Consider the following 26,599-nt stretch of genomic DNA (forward strand, 5'->3'; position numbering starts at 1 on the left):
CATCAAACGGGAAGGAGAGGAGGAAGCCTGGTAAGAGAATTTATACCTTGCACTCCTCTCTTAGCTACGGTACCAATCTTTGCACTATGCTAGTAAAGTCCTTTGGGTCGCGTAAATTCACTCCTAGCCATTTGTTAAATTCATGGACAAAATGTTAGACATAGCAGGGTGCCAGTTGCTTAACTGACTAGTAATTACTTCTCCTGTGGGGAACCCAATACCTGGGCAGATACACTGGAACAGCTGTGCCAAAAGACCTGCAGAGGCTCATGGGGCAAAGCATCTTCCTGTACATGGGGATTACATGGTGGGGGAACATCTGCGGCTACAACCCATGCCCACGACACAGCAGATACCTCTCCCAGGCCCTGAGCTCCCTGGGCCTTGTAGGTCACAGCACCCCACTCCCATGGGTGAGGGCAGGAAACAAGCCACGCAGAAGCCACAGAAGAGTGGAGCAGAGGGCGGGGGGAGCAGCGCCCACACTAGAAACTGTAGGTTAACCCCTGACAGGCCCTATGTGGCTTGCAGACCACCAGCTGGACAGCCTTGCTTTAGAAGATGGGAGACCAACAATACATTTAGGCCCCATCCAAACAGCCACACTATGCCACTTTCCACCAGTGTCTCATTACAGCAAATCCAGAAAATAGATGGGCCCAAGCCACCATATTTTGCTTGTGTTCCCCTCTGGAGACCCCCAGTCCAATTCTGGGTCTGCCCTACAGAGCTGCTCCTAGGGGTGCACGTGGCCCAGGGCATATCAGCCTCCGGGGGGTAGGGGTGCAAGTGGCCGGAACACGGAGCTAGTGGCATCCGGAGTGGTGGTGCCCTCAGCATGTACCAATTGTGCTGTCCATGGGGCCTATATGGCACTGTCTGCGGGGGCCCCCTAAAGTGCGGGGCCCAGGGCAGTTGTTCCAATTCACACACTGCCCCCCGACTATGCTGCCCTACCCCTATGGCAGGGGCTTTGCTTGTTCTTGTGCTACAGAAGTATGTTGGCATTGGAGGTACTTCACAACTAAGGGATTTCACCAGATGCAGTGGTAATAGGCACTTGGACACAGATGCATTCAGCCTCCTGGTCAGCACTGCCCCAGCTGCAGGATGAAGCACAATCTGCCTTGATCAGCACTCAGTTTATTCCACTTTTTAAAATTTTCTAAAAACAAGAGATTAAATACTAGACAAATGTCTGCAACTTCCAGCCTGCTAAGACTGAGACAGGAGAGAGAGATCAGACCACATGCCAGGCAGAGCATGAGCTAACAAGACATCGATATAGAATCAATACAGGCATCATCTCCGTTTCTCCTCATTATCAGCACCACAAGGAGGAAGTGAGGTAGTCTCTGGAGATATGGAGAAATAGTGAAGAGAATGTGAGAGCCCATAAAAGCTCATCCTGCTCAGAGCAGAGTCACTTGGAGAGGAAGTCAGCTTTTTCTATGGCCCCACTGGTCTAATTCATTGTAGTGTCCAATTCATGTTTGCAGTTGTGCCACAACGGAGAGACAGTAGTTGCTCATGCAATTCTACCCCCTCTCCCACAAGATACATTCTGCAAAGCACAGTATAGGGTCTGATCACTACAGCATTCACTTATGCAGACTCCTCATTTTGGGAACTGGACATGAGGATACACAATGTTGCTTAAATGGGAAGATGGCTGGTTAAGTGCTCATTTTGCCCATGCTGGCTGGGTCAGGCTGGGGAATCTTCACATAGGCACTGTCCAAGAGTGCAAGCAGTCCCCAAGCATTGTTGCAGATAGAGTGGTGACTACTTTCACCAGAAGAGCAGCACTCCCAAACAAATGTTATGAACTGGCCCAGCTCTTCTCTGGCCAGGCACAGGCTTTCTGTTAACACCAGGGAAATCAGATGCCACAGCCAATTCAGCTGGGTGCCCTTTGTGACAGTACTCAGTTGGTGAGCCATAGGATTTTAAGGGCCTATGCAGCAAGCTATGGGCTAATGCCTAGCTGGTCTAGCTGTCCAAGCAGGTCTCAAACTTCGGTAAGGCGCTCCTTCCATTTCTGTCCAACAGTTCCAGCGACTCTTGTCATCTTTACCTGCCCAATCCAGCTCTGGCTTCTGCTTCAAGACAGAGTAGAGATGGGACTCATACCCACTCTCTCGCACATCAGTACAGGTCCTCCTGAGCATCTCCCCATCTATGGGCTGTATCCTGGTGCTTTGGAGACTATCAAGAGTGGAGAATAGCTGAATGTCCCAGTCTGACCTCGAGGAGGTGGTGGTCAAATTTTCAAGGTCAGGACAAGCCTGTGGGTTAGACGGGAGAGGCTGAAGGACATCGGGATGAATGGTTATGCTTGTACAGTGGTCTCCAGCATTGGCAGTCTCAGGTACCACACTCTCAACTAGTCCAACACGGCAGACACTGGGAGAGCTGCAGTGCTCCCTTTTGTTAACTAGGGGGCCATGCCAGGTGGGACAGCCAGACTGGCTCACGGCAGAATGAAGCTCAAGGCCAGAGTCATGCACTTGGCAAGGAGACTCTGTGTCCTCTTTGGGCTGCCCTCCTTGGTAGCTTTGATGCCCTTTGGTCTGGTTACACAGAGGGGCTGTGCTCACCTGGGCTGCCTCTAGGGAGACAACATCCACGAAAGGAGGCCCTAGGTGGTCTGATGGTGATTTGGGATCCCCAGGGTCCTGGTTATGGAGCACCCATAGGGCAGGGGAACTGCAGGGCCTGCTGGAAGATAGCAAGAGCTCTCCCGCTCCAAAAGTGTATGATGGAGCAGTTCTGTCAGCCCTGGCCACAGCCAAAAGGCTGTGCCTCAAAGCACCCTGCCCCGCTTCCTGATGAACCAGCCTGCAGCCCGTTGAGCCTGTCCATGTATCCAGACAGAGGGGATCACTACCCAGCTGCATCTTCCACTTCTTTTCCACACATGCACTTGGAGAGGAAGAAAGTTTACGTTTCCTAGAGCAGGACAAATCTCTTGGACAGCAGCTTATGGGTCTGAGCGTTTGCTGAGGAGCAGATCCAGGTGAACAGGCAGCTCTCTCCCCACTACTGCAACAGGTCCCATGGTTGAGATCAGGAACAGGGACTGAGCCAGCAGCACCACTCACAGCAGACCCACCTGTGCTGCTGCACCCAGCAAGGACTTTTTTAGCTGGCCTGTCTCCAGCAGGGGGCCCAGTCTGTAGCACTGGCTTTGCAGACAGCCCTAAGAGGCAGTCCTTAGCAGACAGTTCCAGAACAGGAGAGGGCTGGTCAACTCTCTCACTGGGCTTCTCTTCAGGACTCAGGGAACATTCCCCATTCAACAAGCTGAGCCTGTCTTCTGCATTGAGGCAGAAGTCTTTCCCAGAAGCCTGCAAGTCCTTCCTCCCCAGTCCTGCAGCTGGTGCTCTCATGGCATTTGCTTGAGAACTGGAACATGCATCTGCTGCAGGAGAGCAAGATACGCTAGGAAAGAAAAATCTTAATTTAGCATGAGTTCCAAGGCATGCAGCAATATCAGAGCTGACAGCAACCCAGCAGGAAACCTATGTAATACCTGGGGTGTCAGAGTCCCTACACTGAGAAGGGCAGATGGACAACAGGTAGCACAGGCACAGCCTATTCAAGGATACATGGCTGATGGAGTTTGAGAGAGTGTCACCTGCTGGCAGGACAGAGTAACCACAACCAGCCTTGGCAGAACATGTTCTCATCCTCCTGATGGAGACCAGGGTGGCCCAAATCATATGCATGACAGGGAAGAGGATGAAACACAGAGGAGGGTTTAAAATTTTAGGTGTGCCAAGTCCTGGAACAGAATGGACAACCTGTGCTGGAGTGGGCAAAAGAGCAATTTCATAGGAGTAAAGGACATGTGAAGGGTCTGGGGAATTTTCCATTGGAAAATTGAGGGCAAGCTTAGAGAGAGAGGAGTGCATAGTAGTTTGGTCATGTATTTGAGGGTCCAACTGGTGAGAGGAATCAACTCAAATCCCCTGGAAACTGACTGGAACTCCTTTACAACTCATCCAGACTCTTTTTCGCCAAGATAGCAAGGCCTGGGGGGGCAGTGGAGCCTGTTCATCACCAGAGGTTGTATATTTGACTGCTCAGTGACCTGTTGACTCCCTACAGATTTACCACCACCCCAGCCCCCACCCCACTGATCTGGACTGAAAGGTCCCATTACTTAAGCTTGACAAATCCCGACATGCTGGTATTTCAGTTCAGCCTAGCTGAAGGCACAAGGCAATAAATCCCATGGTAACCAATTCATAGCATCCCTGCCTTGCTGCCCCGTATGAGTTACCTGGATGATGAGAACCAATCTGGGAGCTCTACAAAGTCATTGATGAGCTGGGAGATGAGATGGTCTACAGCTGCATATTGAAAGTCATCCAGTGCAAACTGCCTGTGGTGGGAGCTTTGAAGGTGCTGAAAGAAATGGCAGAGTAAGAGAGCATTTGGAAGACATCAGGTCAGGCAGGAAGGTGGAAGTTTGAGCCGGTAGCTTCCTCCCACAGTATCATGCATATGAGACCAGAGTGCAGTCAACATACAATAACTGGCCAGAGTCAAGAGAGAATGCCTGGATGGCAGCTGCTGGGGGAAGGCTAGAAACCAAAAGTGTGCATAAGCCCTTGTGTAGCCTATGGGGCTAACAGACCTAACAAATCTGGGTACAAATAGGTAAGCTGCTCAGCATCACTTCCAGGAAAAGGCAAACCCTTAACCCCTGCACTAAGCCAATCCCTAACCATTCAGTTTATCAGCTTATCATGGGACTACAGAACCTGTAATGCCCATGACCTTGGTTCCCAAAGGTTGGCATGGCACTACTTGTAACAATCCCATCTCCCAGACTTTTGCACACCACTAATCCATGTGATTTGTTTGCTCTGTTCCTCCAGAGAACTTGGGCTGCTTTGCCAGGACAGGAGGTCAAAGGTCACAGCCCAATCCCAGCCTTTGGCTAGGAGGCTGGGTCAATTAAACACCACAAATATAAGACTTTGGTTATATAATCTATTCCTTTCCCCTCTTAAAAGAGGCTGTTATGATTACATCTTCCCACGGAGTGTAGAGACTCAAGCCAGAACCTAGCAAGAGCTAGGGAGTCCAGTGAAGAATTAGGTCTGGTTTGGGACTGGGAGCAAATAGGGCTCTTACCAGCTGTAGATCTTCAAAGGTCTCCTGACAGCACTCACAAAACCCCTTCCTCTTTTTCGGCATGGTTGGTAGGGTGGACTGGGGGCTCTTCTCTCTTTCACTGAGAATCATACAGCCCTCAGGGACTCTGCAAGGAAGCAACACAAGAACCCCCAGTGGTCAGATCCTGCATGAGGGCTGCTGTTGGGAAAGCATGGTCAGTTACAAAGCAAAAAGCAAGGGACTCTGCCCATTGTCCAGCCCTCCCCTCCCCATCTGGGAGAGTCAGCCTCACTGGTCAGGTTGGGTAGAGCCCATAAAATAAAAAAACTGGAGAAGGGAAAGTGTCTTTGCCTTGAACCACAGGAACAAGGGGCAGCCTGAAGGGAGTCAACCAGTATGGGCACATGAAGTTTAGTGGCAGCTTGCATAAGGTGAGATGCAAATTACTATACCTGGTTTTGCAGGAGCTTGAGGGGCTTTTCAGAGGCTCAAATGGGCTGCAACCTTTTGGTGCCAAGAAGTTCAGATCAGGGAAGCTCTTGAACTGGTGGTGTAAGGGCCTGAATCGCCTGAAAAAGCAAAAGCAAAATTATGACAAACCCATAATCAGGTCACAGTTTCTTGAGTCAGCAAGACACCTTTTTCATTCTCTGGCCTGGCATTTGCCCCCGACACCATTACCCACAACTGCTGTGACACCCCTCAAGGTTTCCCTTTCTCACTGGATTAAGAGCAAAATCAAACCTGGTGCCATTCCAAGATTCAATGTTTACACAAGGTCCAGCTTTGCCATGATTTCTGGGAAAAGCAGCAAGACAGGCAGCTTCTCATCCTTCACCCCCCTACCCCTTTAAAAATAGAAAGAAAATTCACTGTCTCTTTCCCTCCCAACCCCCATGCACAAATGTTTTTGTCTGATAATCAACATTTTCTGAAGAGTGTAAGCCAGTCCCATTTATTTCTAGCAAGATTATGCTGGTGGCATTTGAGAGGGATCTAGTTTTCTCCTTCCCCAGCTTGGTTCCCTTTATTGTCAAACCTGGGCCACAAGATACTGACATGGTTTATATTTATCATTTGGACCGCAGCAGTGATCAAGTCCTTGATTTGGACTAGGATCCACTTGCACCAAGTATGCAGGAGAATAAAAAGACTGTCCTTGGCCCAGGTGATTTGGCAACACCTTTCACTCTCTGCTTCATCTGCTGTTAGAGTGCTAAAGTTCCAAAAAAAGCATGGAAAAAAGTCATAAATGCCGACATTCTTTCTTTGCATTTTGCTGCAGGTAACTACAAGATCCAATATTTAGCTCTATAGTACAATGAACACATTAGAAGCCTTGGCATAAATGCCTCCATCTTGTATACATCCTGCATTAAATAATGATAGAAACTGCACGTTGCTGCTGTAAGCCTGTAACTCAAATACTACATTCCCAGTAAATATTGTCTAAAGACAGACTTTCAAGGCCAGATTCCATGCGTCTGCTGATTTAAACATGAAAACATTAACTAAGTGCTTAACCACGGTAATATAAAAATATGTAATATAAAAGCCATGGAAATATAAAAATATGTAGGAGAATCCAAACAACAACTGTGTACCAGAATGAGCACACACCGAAAGTCTATCACAGACAAAAATACCCTATTATCTGTGGGTGCACACTTCTCACAAGACAACCACTCTCTCCAGTCTCTCAGCTCTAATCCTCAAAGAGAATTTACAGAACACCTTTCGTAGACAAGTGTATGAACATGATTTCATAAATCTACTGGATACAAAAAATCATGGACTAGACATGGACATTGAATTTATGGCACATTATAATCCGCCTGCCATTTGATAACCCCAGGTAACTTGTCTGCATATTACCAGCCACACTCTATCACCAATTCAACATTCCCCCTGTCTCACATCTATTATCCCCATTCCCTCAGACTCTCACTGCCAGGCATTTGCATCTTCACAGACCTGCAGTTTGCATATTGGCTTCTATTCTACCCAGGACAGTGCACATTACACCAGCAACCTCTCCCTATGCCTGAAGAAGGGTGCTTGTGCCTGAAAGCTTGCAAAGAAAATTTTTCCAACTATATAGTTGGTCTAATAAAAGAGATCACATCTATCCAAAGAACCTTGTCTGCCTATAACCACGGTAACACAAACAAAGTAACTGAAAACTTTTACCATAAAGAATAACACTCAGTAGGAAGAGTAAAACCTAACCGATATAACCTCTGAAGCTCATCCTAGTTAAACAATACTAAACAATGAACGTAGAAACTTATAAAAATTCTTCACTTAGCTTGAAAGGGGGTATCAATGCCTTTCATTAAGATACACCAAAAAGATATTAGATGTCATCAATGACTGCGTATCTGACTACGAGCCTGAGGAGGATTGGGGTAGAGCAGAGGATGACAGGAAATGAAAAACTAGCTGAACCATCAGCAAGAACTGAGAGATCCTGGGATCCAGCCTACACATCCTCCCAGGCACAAGTATGTTTTTGGCACTCTTGTTGCCTGATCTGAATACTAGTTAAACTTATGTTAACAATAAAGTGATCCTCTTGAAACAAGACAGGTGCACTCCCTCAGTTCCAGGGCACTGTTGGACAAAGTAAGTTTCCTTTGTTTTAATTTGGGGGAGGGAGTGAAGGCTTCCCTTCAGGTAGCTGCTTTTGCAGGTCGCTTCCCTTCAGGTAGCTGCTTTTGCAGGTCCCATTACAAGTTTACTTCAGAGCAACTAAAGCACAGATGCTTTAGATATTGCATTTGCCTCACTTTTCTTTAAGATAGTGAAATGCTTTAAATAGGCAACTCTTGTTAAGCTGCCTTTGCTCCTGTACCAAATAGGGAAGACTGAAAAGGCTTCTCCACAGATTTAAAAGACCAGCACTGCTACAAGTGAGTGGTAGAGTAGAAGCCCCAGCGAGACCATCACCCCTTGGTAAAATGCTCTAACCACAAAGTAGTCTGGTCCCATGCAGTCTATGCTCATCTGATAGTGAACTGAAATCAAAGAGAATAAGTGTCTTGTCCATGGTCACACAAAGAATCCCTAGATGAGGTGGAAGTGAACCTTGGTCTTATTCTAGTATCCTTCTTCTCCCTGTCACTTTCTGTACTCTTGCCACCACCCACCCCCACCTCTTTAGGGAAATCAACAACTCCCTGATGAGAACAGAGGTCTTGGAAGGAATTAAGCCATGGCAAAGCTGAGCCATACACTTCTGCCCCTGGATATGAGAGGGCAAGCAGTGTACACAAAGTAAACCCCAGCAACCTTGACAGCACAGCTCAGCCTCAAAGTCAGAGACATGTCAGATTTAAGCAGCTCTCACCCACCTGCTCTGGTCTTCAATCTTCAGAAATGGAGGCTTCAATTTTCCCACTGGAAGAACAATTCCTCAGTTAGCAGCTTCCTGGACATACCCCATACCCCTTCATTCAGTTCCTGCCTACAAAGAAAGGGGCTCTAGAAGTTAAAAAGTTTTCTTGGCATTTTTAATAATTCTGGATGCTAAGCTACCCTTAAATATGAACCAAGCACAACCAAGGCAGAGCTGTTTGCCAGCCTTCAGAAAGCCTCGTTCAATCACACCAAGTGGCACCTACACTTCATTCTGCAGGTCAGCTCTGGAACCTAGTGATGATGTTGACATTTTGATGAATACCTTTCACTACTAGTTTTAGTGAAAAACTGCCAACATATTCCCTTGACCACCAGCTTCCAATGTCTGTGCAGGTGCCAGAAGTCTCCCTGTCACTGACAATTCCAGAGCCCTCAACATTTTTGACTACCTCATACAGTAAAACCTCTGTTAACTGGCACCCATGGGGAATGGGGAGTGCAGTTAATCAAATATGCTGGTTATCTGAGGTTTTTTTCAAGAAAGAAACTAAGCCTTCATTTTAACTGTGATATAAACTTTTAATATAACATTTTAACTATGATATAACAACTTTTAATATTTTAACTTTATTATTCCTTATATTCTAGTTAAAATATTTAAAGTAAACAGTATAGCAAGATGGTGTCTCTGAGAGATGCCAGTTAATAGAGAATTCCGGATGGTAAAAGTGCCGGATAATGAAGCTTTTACTGTACTTGCAATACAGTAAGCAATAGAATATGAATGTGTTACAAGTTTAGAGGAAGCAGCCACCATGAAGAATGATATACAGATGTTAGTTATTTGAATACAGATGTGCTATACAGCAAGAACCAGAGTGTTCCAAGTTACCAATAGCTGCCACTATCAGCACGCTTTGTGGAAGAGACAGAAGTTATCAATTTCTAGAGAAGAGCAGGTAATGGGAAGAATTGAATATAGATTTAGTAGGATGTCAGGATTTATTGGACGTTTATCCAACAGGGAATCAGGTTATCTCCCAGGAAAAGATTAGGCACTGCCTTGACCCCCATATCATGATTTTGTTGCTTTGCAGACAGCACTAAGTAGAAGGGACCTGGCATTTCTCAAGTTAGGACAAGCTACTCAGAACAGTAGCTAAGGGGAAATCCTACTCCATGCATTCTCAGCCAATGGTTTAAGCATTCATTCTGCTTCTAGGTACCTTTATAGAGAATCTGCCAAAATTTAAAAGGAAGACTGGACAGTCTCCTCTTAAAGGACTGGAAAACTAGAAATATTGACCCTTTTTGCACCTTTCAGATGAACTTATGCCAGAATGGACAAGTTTCAATCTTGGGCTCTCAGGAACAAGAGGGCTGCCCACCCTTGCTTTGACTAGATTTGCTCTAACAGATATAACCACATATGATAACAATTTCTCTTTCTTTAGTGAGCTATCCTTGATGAGTACATGGCCAAGATGTTCCAGCACTTGCTAAAAGGCACATTTTAGCAGCTATAGCTGGACTGCGACCAGCTGACCTGCACATTGAATATGTTGGTCAAAGTTTTAAACAGTGACAAACTCTTTCAGTTACTGTTATTCTGAAGCTGAAAAGTTGAGGCAACTACACATCCCCTCCCCTGACAAAAGTTTAGTGTATAGCATCGATGATCAGCTTTTCCTCCTGCTTCTGAAAATCCTCCAGTCATCTTGAGTCATTTGTTACTAGGAACCTCTTGACCCAACCCCATGACAAGGACAACCAAGTCCCTCTGTAGCTCTCAGCTTGAACATCTCAGACACAACAGTAATAGTAATGGACCTCCAACCTCTCCCAGATACATGGCAACCATTTCAAGCTAGCCTTGAGGGGACAAGTCTGTCTTGGCTTACAGGCAGCTCCACTAGACTCAGACAATGTCTTTCCAGCAATAGATTATCTCATTCAATTTCTCACCATGCCACCACGCCTTGCTACAAACTCAAATGCCAGTTTATGCCTGCTCATCAACACAGACCACATCATCACTGTTCCAAATGCCACAAATTATAACATCAAGGTTCATTCACCCACTCCTCCACCAAGATTATATATGTCATCATGTGCTTACAGCGCCCCTCTATATTGGCCATACAAAGCAATGGATACTGATTCAACATCAATTCCAAAAATGCACAAAAACACATGGCAGAACACACTTTAACATCCCTAGGCATTTCACACTGACCTCAGAGTAGCTATCATTAAACAAAAGAGCTCAAAAAAACCCAGAACACACATAGCTGAATGTGAAACTGCAAAAAAAGTAGTCATCCAAAGATTGGACTGTATTAACCACAGTCTCAGCAGGGACCATGTTTTCTTATTCCATTACCTCAAATAGCTGTTAATTCTGGCATCCCTCCAAGTGTTAACTGTTTTGTTCTTCTCAGTTTATCTAATCAATCCACTTATTACCACTCTTAGCAATAACACTTCCCTTCCCACCCCCTATCCCTTTCCCTTCTACATATAAGCTTTTCTTTCTGCCAGTCTTTTCATAGCATCTGACACAGTAGGTCCTTGTCCACAAAAGCTAGTGCCACTCTGAACCAGTAAGTCTCTTAATAGTGTGGACACATACTAAACTGTTTCAAGAAGCTCAAAGGGAACTGGGTCATAATTGTGTTCGTTCAGAGATGCCTGTACATATGCTGCCAAGGGTTCCAAGAATTGAACAATCACCTTTTAGGTATTATAATGATGTCAAAGCCCCACAGTTTCTCCAGGATTTCCCTAGCAGAGAAGGAAAGAATCCAACTGACTGCCCCCCTGCTTCTATCTTTCTCAGGAAAGAGGGCGCTACCCAAGGTCTCTGCTGCAGGCTCTAGCTTTAAAAAGATTTTCTGGGAAAACAGTTTCAATTTCAATTTCAATTCCCTCTTCCCCCTAGCTCAGTAGATTTCATAGACATTAGGGCTGGAAGGGACCTTCCAAGATCATCGGGTCCAGCCCCCTGCCCAAGGGGCAGGAAGTCAGCTATGGTCAGATCACCCCAGCAGGATAAGCATCCAAGCATTTCTCAAAGGTATACAGAGTAGGTCCCTGCATCACTTCGGAGGAGGAGGGGGAAGTCTATTCCAGACTCTGGAGACTCAGGCAGTAATTATGTTTTTCCTTATGTCCAATCCAAAATGTTGTTCCAGCAGTTTGTGACCATTAGACCTTGTCTTCCCTTGGGGTGCCCTGGTGAACAGACATTGTCCCAAGTCCTGACGTACACCCCTTGTGTATACTTATAGGTTGCCACCAAGTCACCCCTGAGCCTTTGCTTCTGCAGGCTGAAGAGTCCCACGCCTCTCAGCCTCTCCTAAGGCCTGCTCTCTTGACCCCTAATTATGTGCATGGTTTTCCTCTGGACTCTCTCAAACTTCTCCATATCCTTTATGAAGTAAGGAGCCCAAAAACTGGATGCAGTACTCCAGCTGCGGCCTCACCAGGGCAGAGTAAAGCAGGAGGATGACTTCTTGAGTCTTGTTTAAGGTGCATCAGTAGATACAAGCCAGAGTTTTATTTGCTTTGCTGGCTGCAGCATTGCATTGGTGGCTCATGTTACTCTTGTGGTCAATCATCACCCCCAAGCCTCTTTAGGTCGTGGTGCTAGTGAGTGTAGCACTCCCAAGCCTACAAGTATGATGTGGGTTTTTTCTCCTGAGGCAGAGCACCTTGCATTTCTCCGTGTTGAATGTCATCAGGTTTTGATCCACCCACCTTGGTGGGTGGATCAAAAACCAGTCCAGGGAGATCTGAATTGCCAGCCTATCCTCTAGCATGACCACACTTCCCCGTAATTTGGTGTTGTCTGTGAACTTAGCCAGTTGACTTCTGACACCAAACTCCAGATCATTTATGAATATATTAAAGAGTACTTGTCCAAGTACTAAGCCCTGGGGGACACCACCGGTCACCATGTGCCATTTTGACTCAGTTCCATCGATTATCACTCTCTGGGTCTGACCACGGAGCCAGTTCCCCAGCCACTGGACCGTAAGGTGGTCAAGGCTGCAGTTCCCCAATTTAACCATGAGGATATCATAGGAGACCAAGTCAAAAACTTTTTTGAAATTTAAATATATGTCATCAACCTCTTCTCCTTTATCCAGGTGATGCGTCACCTGGTCATAGAAGGAAGTGAAGTTGGTCAGGCAAGACCTACCTGCAACAATGCCACATTGGCTCTTCCTCAGAATGTTGCCTTCCATTAGCCTGTTTTTGATGGTTTCTTCGATGATTTTTTCCCCCCCAAGATCTTTCCAGGGATTGAGGTTAAACTGATTGGCTTGCAGTTCCCTGGATTTTCCTTCCTTCCTTCGCACCATACTGGCCCTCTTCCAATCTTCAGGAACCTCTCCCAAGCACCACGAGTTCTCAAATATCCTCGCCATTGGTCATACTATGATGTCAGCCAACTGTTTAGCACTCTTGGGTGCACTCCATCCAGGCCAGCTGACTTGCGAATGTCCAGCCTCTCAAGCTGTTCCCTTACAAGATCTTTGCTGATTATAGGCGTACGATTGCCCTTACCCTGGGAATCCTGAGTCCTGTCAGGCAGGGCGATCCCCTTGGGCTGGTGGAAAACCGAGGCAAAGGAATCATTGAGAAGATTAGCTTTTTCCTGGGTGTCAGTTGTCAGCTACCCCATTTGGTTCAGCAAGGGTCTAATGTTGCCTTTGTTTTTTTTTTTTCAACTTCCCACATATTTAAAGAAGGACTTTTTATTGTTTTTGATTCCCGTAGCCAGTTTGAGTTCAGTTTCAGCCTTGGCTTTTCTGGTCCACTCCGTACAGGTGCAGGACATTGCTGCATAATCCTCCTTAGTGGTAGTTCCCGACTTCCATCCCTGATAAGCTTCTTTTCAGATTCAAGAGTTCTATAAGTTCCCTATTGAGCCAAGAGGGTCTCCCAGTCCTTTTCCTTCAGGCCAGAATGGACTTCCCTTGTGCTTTTAGGATGACATTCTTAAGGAGTGACCACTTATTTATAACAGTCCAAGTTAGGGGCTAGCAATTATTTCGGGAGAAGGGCCGCTTACTGAGTTTTGGCAAGCCATCAACAGCCACATGACAGGCAGCCAGGGGCAGATAAATATTAATTTTCTAAATTTGGGGGGAGGGGGGCCCCCATGGGCCAGGCAGAATGGCCTGGCAGGCCGCATCCAGTCCCCAGGCCACATTTTGCCCACCCCAGTCTAAGTGTTATGTGTGCCCACACCCTGAGATGCCACCCTGCTAACCTTCAAACTTGGCTAACCACCTTTGGCAATTTGTAAAGGAGCAAGAGGCAGGATCTCCATTTTCTCCCTTTAAATGTTCCCCTCTCTGTCAGAGTATTATTTGAGACTTTCAATTATGCAGCTAACAGTGGATTCAGAAAATGTATCGCTTGTGGCAATTCTTGTCACTACTCAAGAGTCCAAAAGCCCTGGCTGTACTGTACTATAACTTCATTTTATGAGTTCCTGAAATCAAAAAGCATAAAGCCACAGCTCATCTATACACCCTCAAAGCACCACCTACACCTCAGAGTACAGCAAGCAAAGCCAGTAAAATGTTGTTGGAATAGTCAACAAAAGCAGCTTTGATAAGACAAGCTTTGTTCTGTAAAAATTTTAATTTGGGTTTCAAATGCTGATTCCCAACCAGCTTTGCATATAGTAAAGCCAAGAACCAAGCACCTGTACTAACCTTTAGGAACTCTTGGCCCAAATGCAAGGCTTATTACCTAGATAAAGGGAGAAAAGAGACAGAGTCAGACACTGATGGCATATGCAACTCTGATTCCAAAGCAATGAGAAAAGAGAATGCACCTCACAGGGTTGCTGCACCACAAATGAGATTTTTTTTAGTTTGCAGTGTTTTGGTCTTATCCTGCAGCATCTGGATAAGGCCAAGACCAGATCAGCAAATAGATTCCTTGAAACAAGGTTAACCAAGCTGTCCCTTTCAATGCAGTGTCACCCCTACCTTGCACCCATTTCAAACACCATGAGAAACAGAATTAATCTAAAAGCCTGGCATATTGACCCTGTACTCCATCTTCAGCTCTGAAGTGAACGTTCACACTGAAGCACTTACCTAACTATAACATTTAAGTCACTGAGTTACTGCTTTGCAAGACAAAATGTCATGCCCTGGAGGTATTAACCTCCTTTTCTTAAGCTCCCAAACATATTCCCTTGCATTTAGCTGTATTAAAGTGCATTCCCTTAGATTGTGATTATTTCAAGTCAGATCACTCTAACATTACATCCATTCTCATTACTCAATCTTTGTATGATTTTGAACCTTATCAGTTTTTATACACAGTCATCTAGATCATGACAGACACTGAAGTGCATTGGAATAAGAACTAATTCATGGGGAATAGTTTACTCATTGATATGGAGTGTTGAGAGAAATCAATGATCCATTCTGTTGTGAAAGACTTGTTTCCCTGACTCTTCAGGGAGCTGAAGTGAAAAGTACACCCATTTCTATTCCTGGTCCCAAGAAGATCCCAACTTGGACCAGGTTTACATCAGTTACCTCCATCTTCTGACTGGATTTCCTTGCTCCTGACATGGTGAGCAGCAGTTGTTGAATGTAGGCCATCATTTCTGTGCAGGGTAGGGTGTTAAAGAGCCAAGCCCAAATAAAATAAAGGAAACAGTTCCTCCTTGCTTCCAGTGAGCAGAGTATTAAGTATAACAGCCTATCTAGACCAGGGGTGTCAAACATACAGCCTGCAGGTCAGATCCGATCCATGGAGCCCTAAAATTCAGCCTGCAGGTGTTAGACTGATCCTGCACCACTGCATGCAATGTGGGGAGCCAGGTTTGGCACACAGGCTGGATCTGGAGCTGCAGGTGCCACACATGGTGGAGGGGAACAATCCAAGGCACTTGCTACATGCAGCACCCATGCTGGACTGGCCTTGAGCACTGGCTCCAGAGCCAGGCCATACCATACCAGAGTTAGCATGCAAGACTGATCTGGCAGAGTGCCACATGTAGCACACATCCTGTGCAAGGCCTCCAAACCACATGCAGCATGTTCAGCCAGTCTAGCCCTGCTTGTTACATGCAGCACATGCTGGCCGCATTTCAGGGCTCACTCTGTGCACAGAATAGCAGGACTACAGGGCTGGATAACTTTGACACCCCCAACCTACACCATGAAGAGTAAGGCTGCATAGCCCTAGCCTGCCATCTTCTGGCAAAATTGCAATATTGCACATTTTCCTTCAGCCACAAAAAGAAAACCAAGGACTAAGGTCTGAGTGGGAACAAAGTAGCATGACAATGGGTAGGTAAGCAAGAAACAAATTCAAAGCACTGCTAAAGTGGGGGGAAATACAAAAAAGAAGCTGGGGGGGGTCACCCTCCCAACCCCATCTTCCTGCACCTTCCCTGCAGTGGCTCTGACAGCGGGGAAAGCCAAGTAGCAGAGGTGGTGCACTGTGCCCCAGGGGATGGCAGCAGCACACGGTGCAGAGGTTCACTGCTACAGGTGGGAAAAGAGGTCATCCCCCTTTTTTGCTGCCGCCATGTGTCAAACAGCCATTTAAACACAGATTTTTGGCAGGAAAAAAATAAGACATCTTCCCTGGCAGCAGCAAAGCTCCAGCTGCTGCTCTGATACCATGTGCTGCCACAGCCCAGGGCAGAGAACTGGCCAGTTACACCTCTGGAGCTGAGCATAATTCAAGTCCAATTGGTACTTCCAATTGGTACAACCAATGTTGGTACTTCCACAATGCAGAAGACATGCAGAGAAAGTTAATTTATGCCTTAAAGTCTGGCAAACTGGAGCCAGGATGCAAATCTGCAAGCACAAGTAAATATGAAACCTTTACCACTAATCTGAGTCCAGTTCAGGGTAGCAGCAACCTTAAGTCACTGTCATGACAGCCTCTCAGAGCCCTAAACTGAAAGATTTGTTCTTGACTCCATTGCTAGCAACAGGAATCTGCACCAAATGGCTCCAATGTTTTCCTCTGGCACTGACTCTCTCAAAGATGGAGAACAAGTGCCCAGTAGTTAGAGTTCATCACTTGGACTGAGGTACTTTAGCAGGACAAGCTGCTACCCCTGACTATTCTGTTATCACCCCTTGTCTGTACTTTGAGACTGTCAAATCAGCAAGGCTACCAGGTATTATTCTAATTGTTGAATGCAACAGCTGCATTAGGTGGGAAAGAGAAGGGCCATAGAACGCAAGGGAGAGAAGAAGGAGAGGGGATTCTGACCAAGCCCACTCCTTTTGCTAACAGAGTCGATGAACTTCTAAAGATACTCCCATAGAGACCTTGAGTCCTCAAGCAGCAAAGCCTCAGTTTGATGTGAGCCATTCTTTGAATAATTCTTCCTTTCCTATAACCAGATACACCAAATCACCCCTACCCCCACATTCACTAATCTGACAGGAAGCTACAGACTGGAAGATCATTAGCCATAAATTCCCATGCACACAATCCATGGAGAAGGATACCGTCCACATGCAGGATCCGGACACCCCAGGAGCGAGCGTTGGCAAGGATACTACTGCCAGCCCAGGTGTCCTGCACAAAGAGAAGAGACTTGGTGAAACACAGACCTGGACACAGAAAGCCAGTCTGAAGCGCCAGACATATGTTCCACTTACAACATGCTTAATCAGTTACTTGCATCTTAAAGCACAAAACAGCTGCACATTCAGGGGATTAACAGCACAATGAAACAGAAAACCAGCCACAAAGTTTTATTACATAACATATTACACATATTTTGTGTAATAACATTTTGGCTGGCTTTTATCCCACTTTAAACTGAATGCATGGCGGAGCAGACTGCACAATTGTAACTGGCCCAGTACAGTACCAACAATCCACTGATCAAGACTGTTCCAGTGTGGTCTCAATCAGCTGACCATCAGCAGATTGACTGATCAGGACTGCACAAGGATTCAAGCATAAGAGTGGCTCCAAGCAGCTGACTGTCAGCCAGCTCTGGTAATCACATGGGGACCCAAACTAGTGCCATGGATCTCCAGAGCCAGCTAACAATGAGTTAGTTATCAGGCACCTGACTTTCAACTTTCTGGAGCAGGGGGAGTCCAGCATCACAATCCTTGGCTCCCCCTCTACTGGTACTATGGCATGTTCCCCAATTCCAAAATTGTGCTTTCTGCCACACATGTGTGGCACAGCAGGAGGTATGACTGTTGGGATTGCAGATTAGATCCCATCCTGCCTTCAAATGAACATCTGTCAGCAGCCTGAATGCACACTGTTCCAATGGCTGCCTTGCAGCTTTTCTGGCCTTGACAGGTTGCAAGTTTGGACTCTGAATCACATCAGTCAAGTGATTCAGAGACTTTAAGGACAGGACCAAATACCTGTGACAAAGAAGCCTAGACAAGCTGGGTTCTTGCCTGAAGTTGCAATGGGGAGCACTTTGGGAAGCTCAGTATGGGCAGACTACGGTAAATAATGCTAGTATATAGTTCCCCAAGTAGGACATCTAGATACCCTTTTCACCCTAGAGGCAGATGGCAATCTAGGCCTGACAGCAGGCCACAGACTGCTCTTTGATTTGTTCCCCATGTCATAATGTTTCATTGTATTGGGTGAGTGTTGTTAGCAGGTTAAAACAATAAATTTTGTAACTGTTCTGTTGCAAGTATAGCTCACTGAGCCCCAGGGAGTGAAGCTTTGAGGAAGCTGGACAGGAAGAGATGGTCCCAGAGTAGACACAGAGAAAGAAAAATGAGGACAGAGAGAGCTGCAAGGGCATAATAAAGACTGCTTGTTTTGAAGCAGCGTTTGCTGTGCTGCTTGGGGCACTAGCACTCTGATAACCCTCTTTTAAAGAGGAAAACACTTCTTCCTGCTTTTCAGGAGCTGACCGAAAAGGAGGAGGCCCCAGAGGTGGGGGTGCTACGGCTCACTGGGGAAGCCAGAAACTGAAAAAAGCCAGGGTCTCAAAGTCAGAGGCTTGTCCCTTACGAAGTCACATTAGGGCTAGTCACACTAGTCAGGAGAGAAGGAGACCAAACAAAGCTACTTCTTGGGACAGTCCCAAGGAAGAGTTTTCCCTTTTCCCTTCCCTTCTGAAAGGGCCAGGGTGATCCTTTTTCTTGTTGTCACAGCATCAGCCCCAGGATTTTATTAGATACCATTTTGAGAACCACTGCATTTCAAAACCATGGTCTTCCCATAGGTAAAGCTGCAGCATCACTGCTCAACAGTACAAAATTCATTCTCTCACACACTGGGAAATGACTGGTATTTAGAGTAGTGACACTGGGCAGCCTGTTCCATCCTACTGGAAGGCAGAATAACTATTTCCAGCTTAGCTGATCAAGAATCTGTCCTGTTGTCTCTGAACTGGACAGCCTCAGATCTGAGACCAGGGGATATCTGGGCAAGGGCCAACAATCAGCTGATTGTCAAAACCCCATACCCAGCAGCTCTGGCCCAGCTGTCAGGCACGGGGCTTTAAGTCAACTGACTGTCAGTCCTAGGGCTGGTTCCCAACCCCAGCCCGATTCCAGCCCCAAACCAACAATGAGCTGACTGTCAGCCTAGGCCACAGATTAAATTGAAGGCATCACACAAACCAGCCACAAAAGTATTCTCCATTATTTGTGTAAAATTTTTATAGCACATGTCCCATTTTATGGCACCTTAAATCAGGTGCACATCTTGCCACTTATGCCATGATTAACAAACTAATCACAGTATAAATACAACATAGAGGGGAGCTACAGATACCCACACCAGTTTAGCCTTTCACTATTTAGTTGTGTGTGCCAATTAGCTGCCCTCTTATTGAGCCCTCCTTCAAACATAGCTTTCTGGACTGTGTGTCACTTTTACGAGTAATCTCCAAGAGCCTTGAAACTCCTTACTCATATCTATGGCAGACCAACCAAGCCTGGTACTATTTTCCAGGAAAGTAGCACAAAGAGGTAGGGGAAAAACTGAGTTAGAAGCAGAGACCACATTAAACTACAGATAACAAGGGATGAAGGGAGGAGAAAAGCTGCTAGAAGCTGGGGCCTTGTTGAGCCAAGGGTTTGCTGAGGTCGCAGCAAGATAAGTGTCAGGGGCATAAGGCCCCATTCTGTCCAACACAAACAACAAGGGAGGCACTGCCCAAGCAGCTAACCCTTAACCAATACAAACTGCCTGGAAAGCCTGCCTGGAAGTGCTAGTTTAAATAGAGAATTTACACCAATGATAATCCCGGAGGGTGTGTGACAAGAAGACAGAACAGGGACTCTGCCCTGAGGACAGACTGGAGCCCAGTGCCTCAGACATATCCATTTATACAGAAAGCACATCAGTTTGCTACTCACCTGATTCCTTATGACTTTTTGCAGCAGCTCCTTTCCCCTGCTGATCAGAGCCTGAAAGAAGAGACACAGCAAGCAGTGTGTTAAAGCAGAAGTCAGAAAGGTGGGAACAGTACATATGACCTGCTCGCTTTGGGCAGCTCAGTGTTATAGAGGCCGCTGCACTTCAAAGCATCACCCCCATTCTATGCTTCCCACTCCTGAGCAACAGGTTTTAGCATTCCCTAGGGAGGGAGATTTTTAAAGTTGGAGCATTTCCCCCCATGTTAAGCTCTACACTGAAGATGCTCTCCATTGGCCAAAGACTGGCTTCTCTTGAGCAGCCACAAGCAATCTTTGTATCTTGGGAGGCTCTACTTTCCACACCCCATCTCAAGGGTGGAAGGCAGCCTTGCAACACAGGCCAGGAAAAGCCAAAGTTATACATATCCACACCTGCAGGTCAGGTTCAGCAGCATGGCTCTGCCTGCAGCAAGGGTCCAGGTGGGTAATGCAGCAGGAAGACAAGGGGAAATCCCCTGTGTCTGAAGTGAAGCCGCCTGACCTGTGTCAGACCATCCAGCACAGGCCACACTGTAGCAGGGTGTCTCATTAGATCTTGTAGGTTACTTCTCCATTTTATTAATGTGGAAAGCTATCAGTAGTCATGAGCAGCCTCATCCCCTCAGTGTTTTATATACTATAAAGTATAAGCAGTTCCACCGAGTCATTGATTACTCAAAATCTTTGTCAACCCAAACCATTAAAGAGCGCACACTGAGGAGGTCATGTGAAGGACTCTTTTCCCTAGCAGCTCTAATTTCTGCCCTTCCAGACCTCCCAATATACAGGGCAAGACAAAGTTGAAATGCTGTTGTATAGTAATCTCTTGCATCCAGGGTGAATTTGATTTAGATTAAATCAATTTAAATCATGACTTAAGTCACTGATCAGGAAGCCTCGATTTAACCGTTGTTTTCTACAAGTGCGGTCTTGTCATTTCATATCCCTTATTCATTTAACTTCGTGAAACTTTGCACTTTTAGAGAAAGGTAAGGGCTTGACTATACGTACACAAAAAACAAAAACAAAATACAATTAAATAAAATATTCTGATTTAAATTTTAAAAATCCAATTTTTAATATTTTTAAAAGAAATCTTTGATTTTTATCTACCCTGCTTGCCCCCATGTCAGGCAAAGGAGCGCCAAACATGAGCAGTGTAATCCTGAAGTTTTCCTTGCAGGTGGGAGAGGACAGGTGGGAGTCCCACTGACCTCCCCAGTTTGACAAGCCAACAGCAACTCCCTGATGCTTCTTCTCCTTTGTGAGCAGGGCTGCCCAGTCCAGCAACAGGAAGCTCTGTTCTTACTCTTAGGGGTAGAATAAGAGTCATCTCTTCCCCACTAAACAGTACCAGAACAAGTCAGGCAGGACATGAGCCAACACCACACAAGAAGTAAATCGTATACTAGTATTCATCAGATATTAATCAGATGGACAAACAATTTCTTTCAGTATTTGAGCTAGCTTTCCAGCTTCAGCTTGAACTACCTATTAAGCTGTGCTATTGGACATCAGCACCCCTGAGCATGCATTCATGCAAGAGGATGCATTCATTTATAAACCAATATATGAGTTTAACAGGAAGTTATAAGTTTCTATAGTCTTCCTAAGTATGTCATCAAGTCAATGTGAACATCCCAGCTGTGCTGTGGGGGGGTCAGTTTACCTCCCAATAGTTTCCCCTGTTGTTTCATTTGTTAGCCTACCTTGCATACCATAGTGTTGCTATAAGATGGCTGTTCTACCAAACCTTGTAAATGGATTACAGAATATTTGGGATGGAATATACTAGAAAACTAAAAAAACCTCACAGCTTCAGCCCCCGTCTCAAGACCAGAGGTCACTGATCGGTGTACCAGTCCTGCTCAAAGACAAACACAGAACAGGTGTGTTCAAGCAAGGCTGAGTCAAGTACATCCCACATCCATTGCTGTTCTCTGGCCCTCCCCTCTCAAAACCACCTCTGCTTCAAGCCTTGAATACTTACAGTATTTACACTGTCTGCTGGCTTGGGAGAAGGCCTTGCATGGCACCCCCCTTTGGATGTAACAGAGGGCAGGATCTTTGCCTTGTCGTCCCAGGAGGCAGTGCAGCTTTGTTTCTTGGTCTGCCTCCCAAGCCTGCTGTCTAGTTTGGCCTCTTTGCTGCTGGAAACCACATAGCTGACTTCTTTGCTCAGAAAGCTTTCGATCATCTAGACTCAGAGATAAAAATACAACCAGCTGCAGAGCCACAACACTATATTAAAATCTGAAACTTTTCAGTAGCCATTCAAATGAAGTAACCACTGCCTTTAGCTTACCCCACCTGCAGCTGCCCAGTGGGCAAGAGAAGTTGAATGTGACTTTGTCTGTATTTTATAAGCAATTTCTCCCATCCAACACCATCCCTTAACTGTCTTCTCTACTTAGCCCTCCTCCCAGTCATGCTGGCCAGCATGGACTAAATAGAGGTTCTGAATACAGCCCATAGTTAATTCACATGTGTGCACAGAACTCTCCCCCAGGGTCCTGTGCCCAAAAATCCTCATCCAGAGTCACCTAATCCTACAGTGACCATATTATTTTAAAGGAAATATGGGACACTATATTTCAAGTGAAGGCAGAGCAGCATGATGAGCCAGGCCAGCAGGCAACACTGCTTCTGTGCAGGAGTAAGGCAGTTGTACTGGAGCACTGCCTAGCCCAGCCCAGCCCCCATCTCTAGCCACTGCTCAGGAGAAGCCAGGTCAGCACATGCAGGAAGGGTGGTGCCTGCTCCAGTCTGCCCACTTTGCTCCTGCACAGTAGCAACGATGTCTGCCCCTCCACACACCTGGCACTCCATGCCGCTTTGCCTCCCCACTGGACTGTGCTCCATACCCCTGCCTATCTGCCTCTGACTTGGGTGGCGGGGAGGCACCAAAATACAAGTTTACCCAGGGCGCCTTTTTCCCTAAGGCCAGCACTGCTTCCACACACTCATGAGCTGTAGAGCCAGTAGGGAAAGAAGAGATCACGTTAGGTGGCTGATTTCAGGACTCTGGTTTCAATTTTCACCAACCAGCCAGGACAGCTTACAAAATCCAGGACCGTTTAGGCCAAACCAGGATGTATGGTTATGCTGCCTACTCTCCAGAAGGACTGTTTTTAAAGTCACCAAGTTTGAGAGCTCAGCTCCCATTTAGGTACCTAGGTAAGTCAGGGCTAGGTAGAAATGGACTTTCCTGAGCTTTTGAAGAGCAGCTCCCACAGATGAGACTAGAGTAGCAGTGCTCATCTCTGGTCTGTGGGCTGAGTTCAGCCCATGATCCAGACTGCACTAGCTCACAGGGTCACCACATGGCCAGATTCAATGCACAGGGTCAGACTAGCACACAGGATCAAATCACACCCCAATGTGGTGCACTGACCCCATGCTGGATCAGGCCTGAGGCCCAACCCTGCCTGGGGTACTAGGACAATGGAGCTAGAAAGTTGAGCACCATTGCATTAGAACCATTTTGAAAGCTAAGCTCCACCTGAAGAGAATGATAAGCAACTATGATGATGAAACAGGCCTCATATGTAGCCCTGAGAACAATCTAGGCCTCCTTCACTTGGGAAACGGGAGCACAAGCAGTGAACTGCCTGGAGTTACTCAGGAATGCACCACTAGAAAGTAAGTTAGGGTCTGGTTTGGGTTTATTTTTTTTTTTTAAAGAGGCATGTTGTATTCTACTGCCTCCCTCAAATCCATGCAGCATTCCTGGCCCTTAACACCATGCTCCTAAAGCACTGATCACTCCTTTGCCTCTTCTGGAGTTAATGCACGGCTGCTTTATTCTTTCTGAGCTTTCCCAGGGAGAGGTTCCTTCGTACTCACCCCACCCAGATGCTTTATGGTTTCCAGCAGAAACTGTGTGTTCTTGTTGTTTGGCAGGTCCAGGTAGAAGGATTTCCCCAAGAAAGGCTGGTTACGGAAGGAGCCAGCTGTTTCCGACTGCTTCCCTAGGTGTTGTCTTTGTCCTTTGTCTGCTCTGCAGTGCACCCGAGCTGCTAAAAAGGCACACCACTATGTTGGTCATATGGGTGATGGGAAGTAAAGAGAGTCTATAGGAGGAGCAAGGATAACAGACCTAAATACTGCAGAGCAACACAGAACCCAGCACAGTTCCAAAGAAGAAATGATGCTGTCTCCTATTGTTTCCCTGAATCCCTCCTCCTATGCCCCACTCTCATCACAGAGAAGTGCAATGGCAGTGTGTTTAAGAGCTGGGCATTATTCCAAGCCTCTTGCCAGGTCTCCATATCAGTAACTGCCTTCTACTCCTCCAAAACCCCATGTAGCTCCAGGTGGGAAACCATCCCATTGCCTGGGGAAGAAGTGAAGGTAAACACAGACAGCCAATTTAGCCTGGGACAAAGATATTTATCCTGGGCTCTTACGGAGGCATGTGCTCATTGCCCCATGGCCCTGTGAAATATCTGCCCCTGGAATCAAGTGAGGTTAATCTGAGTCAAAACGGGAGCTCTGAATGTAACTGAGGCTGTTAGCCTTAGAGATAAGCTCAGTAATTCTCAACCAGGGGACTAAAGCCCCGTGGAGTGCTGTGATCTCCTTTGAAGGGAAGTGTAAGATTATTAAGGAAGGATTCTTATTAATTAGAGATCATTAAGAAGGGAATTACAAACAAAACAGAAAATAACATCATAGAACATGAGGGCTGGAGAGGACCTCAGGAGGTCACATCTAGTCCAACCCCTGCTCATAGCAGGGCCAACCCCATCTAGACCATTCCAGCCAAGGCTTCATCCACCCAGGTTTTGAAAGCCCCCCTGGATGGAGATCCCACCACCTTTATGGGTAACCTGCTCCAGCATTTTACTACCTTCCTAGTGAGGCCATTCTTCCTAATATGTCAGCTGCTCTTGTTGCAACTTGACACCGTTGCTCCTTGTTCTGTCACCTGCCGCCACTGAGAACAGTCCATCTCTGTCCTCCTTCCAACCCCACTTCAGGTAGCTGAAGGCTGCTACTAAATCCCCCCTCGGTCTCCACTTCTGTAGCCCTTTTGTAAATCCCTGGCATGTCCACTTCTTGAATACCGTGCCCAGCTCCAGTCACTGCACCTCAGAGAGGACAGAGAAGGGCAGTGAGGATGATGGGCCATCCGGAGGGGCCCCCATCACAGGAGAGACTAACAACGCTAGGCCTGTTCAGTTTAGAAAGGTGGGGAGGTGAGGGGGGCTTGAGGGCGCACACAAGACTGACGAAATATGAAACGGCAAAGAGAAAGTGCGTGGGACTGAGGACTCTCGCCCCAAGGACAAGAGCGAGGGGTCGCCAAGCGAAGCCAGCAGGTCACAAGTGTAAGGGGAAGGGAAGACAAGGCCGCTCCCCTCCACCCCGCGGGTCGGTCGGGGTGCAGGGGGCCTCCGGCGGGGCGCGGGCCCTGCGGCCCTCGGCGTCGCAAGGATCGCGCCCGCGGGGCTCCCGGGGCAGCTCATCACTCACCAGGCTCGGGCTCAAGCTCGGGCCGGGCTGCAGCCATCGGAGCCGCCAGGAGAGGAGAGGAGAGGAAGTGGGGGCGCCTCGGGCTCCCCGCGCTGCAGCCCAGCCCCGCGCCGCAGCGGCCGCCCCCCGGTTTAAATTTCCTCGCCCGCTCCACCCATTCAAACGCTGCAACAGCCGGAGCGACGGCTGCACGCGAGGGACAAAAGGGGTCAGGCCGCGCTCCTGACCCCCTGCCGGTGAAGACGGGTCACTGCAGATCAATGCATACAATGGAGGGCTTCAGTCTTTTTTAGACCTTCTCCCTTCCTAACCCGGAAAATGTCACCCCTCACCCACCACTGATTTTTTTTTTCAGTAGGGAAAAGTGCTGGAACAGTTGATTCTCAACTAGGCCTGGGGTGCCCCGAGATCTTTTGAGGAGGGTGCCATGGGGTGCCATGTGCATGAGCACCTGTGATTCACGTGCTGAAGCCAGAGATTCAACGGTGTTTTAAAAACCTCCTGCCCCATTGTGGTCCCTCTGAGGTCTTGGCAACAGGAGAATTACTCTGTTATTGTCCCATGGCCAAAAAACAAGTGAAAACAAAGAGCTGGCATGCTCCAAGGGGTGCTTCAGGCCTCATGAGAGGAGAACCACTGTGACAAAGCAACTCTTCTGTTGCAAAGAACGCAAAGATCACAACGGGCCAGAAGGTGTTTACCGCTGAGGCTTCCTGTTGGAAATCACCTCAGAAGGCTGAGACGGGATTTAGTGGCCATCAACAAACTCAGCAGGGGGGCAAGCAGCAAGGAATAGGAGATATTATGTTTACCAGGGTGCCCTTTGCGGTAACTAGAAACAACGGCCACAAACTGAGAGGGGGCAGATTTATATTGGATATCAGGAAGAACTTCGTTATGGTCGGGGTGACCAGAATCTGGAAGGGGCTCCCAAGGGAGGTGGTGCTCTCCCCTACTCTGGAGGTCTTTAAGAGGAGACTAGACAAGCACCTGACTGGGCTCATCTTGTGTCTATCTTGTGAATCATGTGTGCACACCTAAGTGCTGACACTGACAGCACCTCTGAAAGGATCTCAAGGCACCACAGCACCTGGTTGAGAATCACTGCTCTATTATGAATCAGAGATGCATAATCTTTCATGAGCAGAAGATAACTTAATCAGATGCTATGAAAGGACATGCAGAGAGCAGGCTGTCGTGTCCTCTCACCTAGCCTCTGCTGAAGT

The 26,599-nt window shown here is 47.0% G+C and overlaps 1 protein-coding gene across 3 annotated transcripts; it reads right to left on the reverse strand.

Moving 5' to 3' along the window:
• Nucleotides 1-1,123: 1,123 nt before the first annotated feature.
• Nucleotides 1,124-25,537, reverse strand: DBF4B (DBF4B-CDC7 kinase regulatory subunit). 3 transcript variants are annotated; one of them, XM_090044335.1, is made up of 13 exons: nucleotides 25,374-25,486; nucleotides 24,748-24,982; nucleotides 23,742-23,914; nucleotides 21,886-22,092; nucleotides 19,857-19,907; nucleotides 17,007-17,076; nucleotides 15,063-15,133; nucleotides 14,223-14,259; nucleotides 8,484-8,529; nucleotides 5,583-5,699; nucleotides 5,149-5,275; nucleotides 4,289-4,413; nucleotides 1,125-3,444 (listed from the first exon to the last, which is right to left on the reverse strand). In XM_090044335.1, exons 4-13 carry the CDS (start codon nucleotides 22,090-22,092, stop codon nucleotides 1,977-1,979), a joined length of 2,319 nt encoding a protein of 772 aa, XP_089900461.1. In that variant the 5' UTR covers nucleotides 23,742-23,914; nucleotides 24,748-24,982; nucleotides 25,374-25,486; the 3' UTR covers nucleotides 1,125-1,976. The 3 variants fall into 3 exon arrangements, with proteins under 3 accessions (XP_089900460.1, XP_089900459.1, XP_089900461.1); XM_090044334.1 differs by lacking the exon at nucleotides 24,748-24,982 and having other exon boundaries at nucleotides 1,124-3,444; nucleotides 23,742-23,911; nucleotides 25,374-25,537; XM_090044333.1 differs by lacking the exon at nucleotides 24,748-24,982 and having other exon boundaries at nucleotides 1,124-3,444; nucleotides 25,374-25,537.
• Nucleotides 25,538-26,599: the final 1,062 nt, after the last annotated feature.

This window comes from Crocodylus siamensis, chromosome 4, assembly GCF_052110815.1.
Source record: "Crocodylus siamensis isolate JL-2025a chromosome 4, ASM5211081v1, whole genome shotgun sequence".
Classification (NCBI taxonomy): Eukaryota; Metazoa; Chordata; order Crocodylia; family Crocodylidae; genus Crocodylus; species Crocodylus siamensis.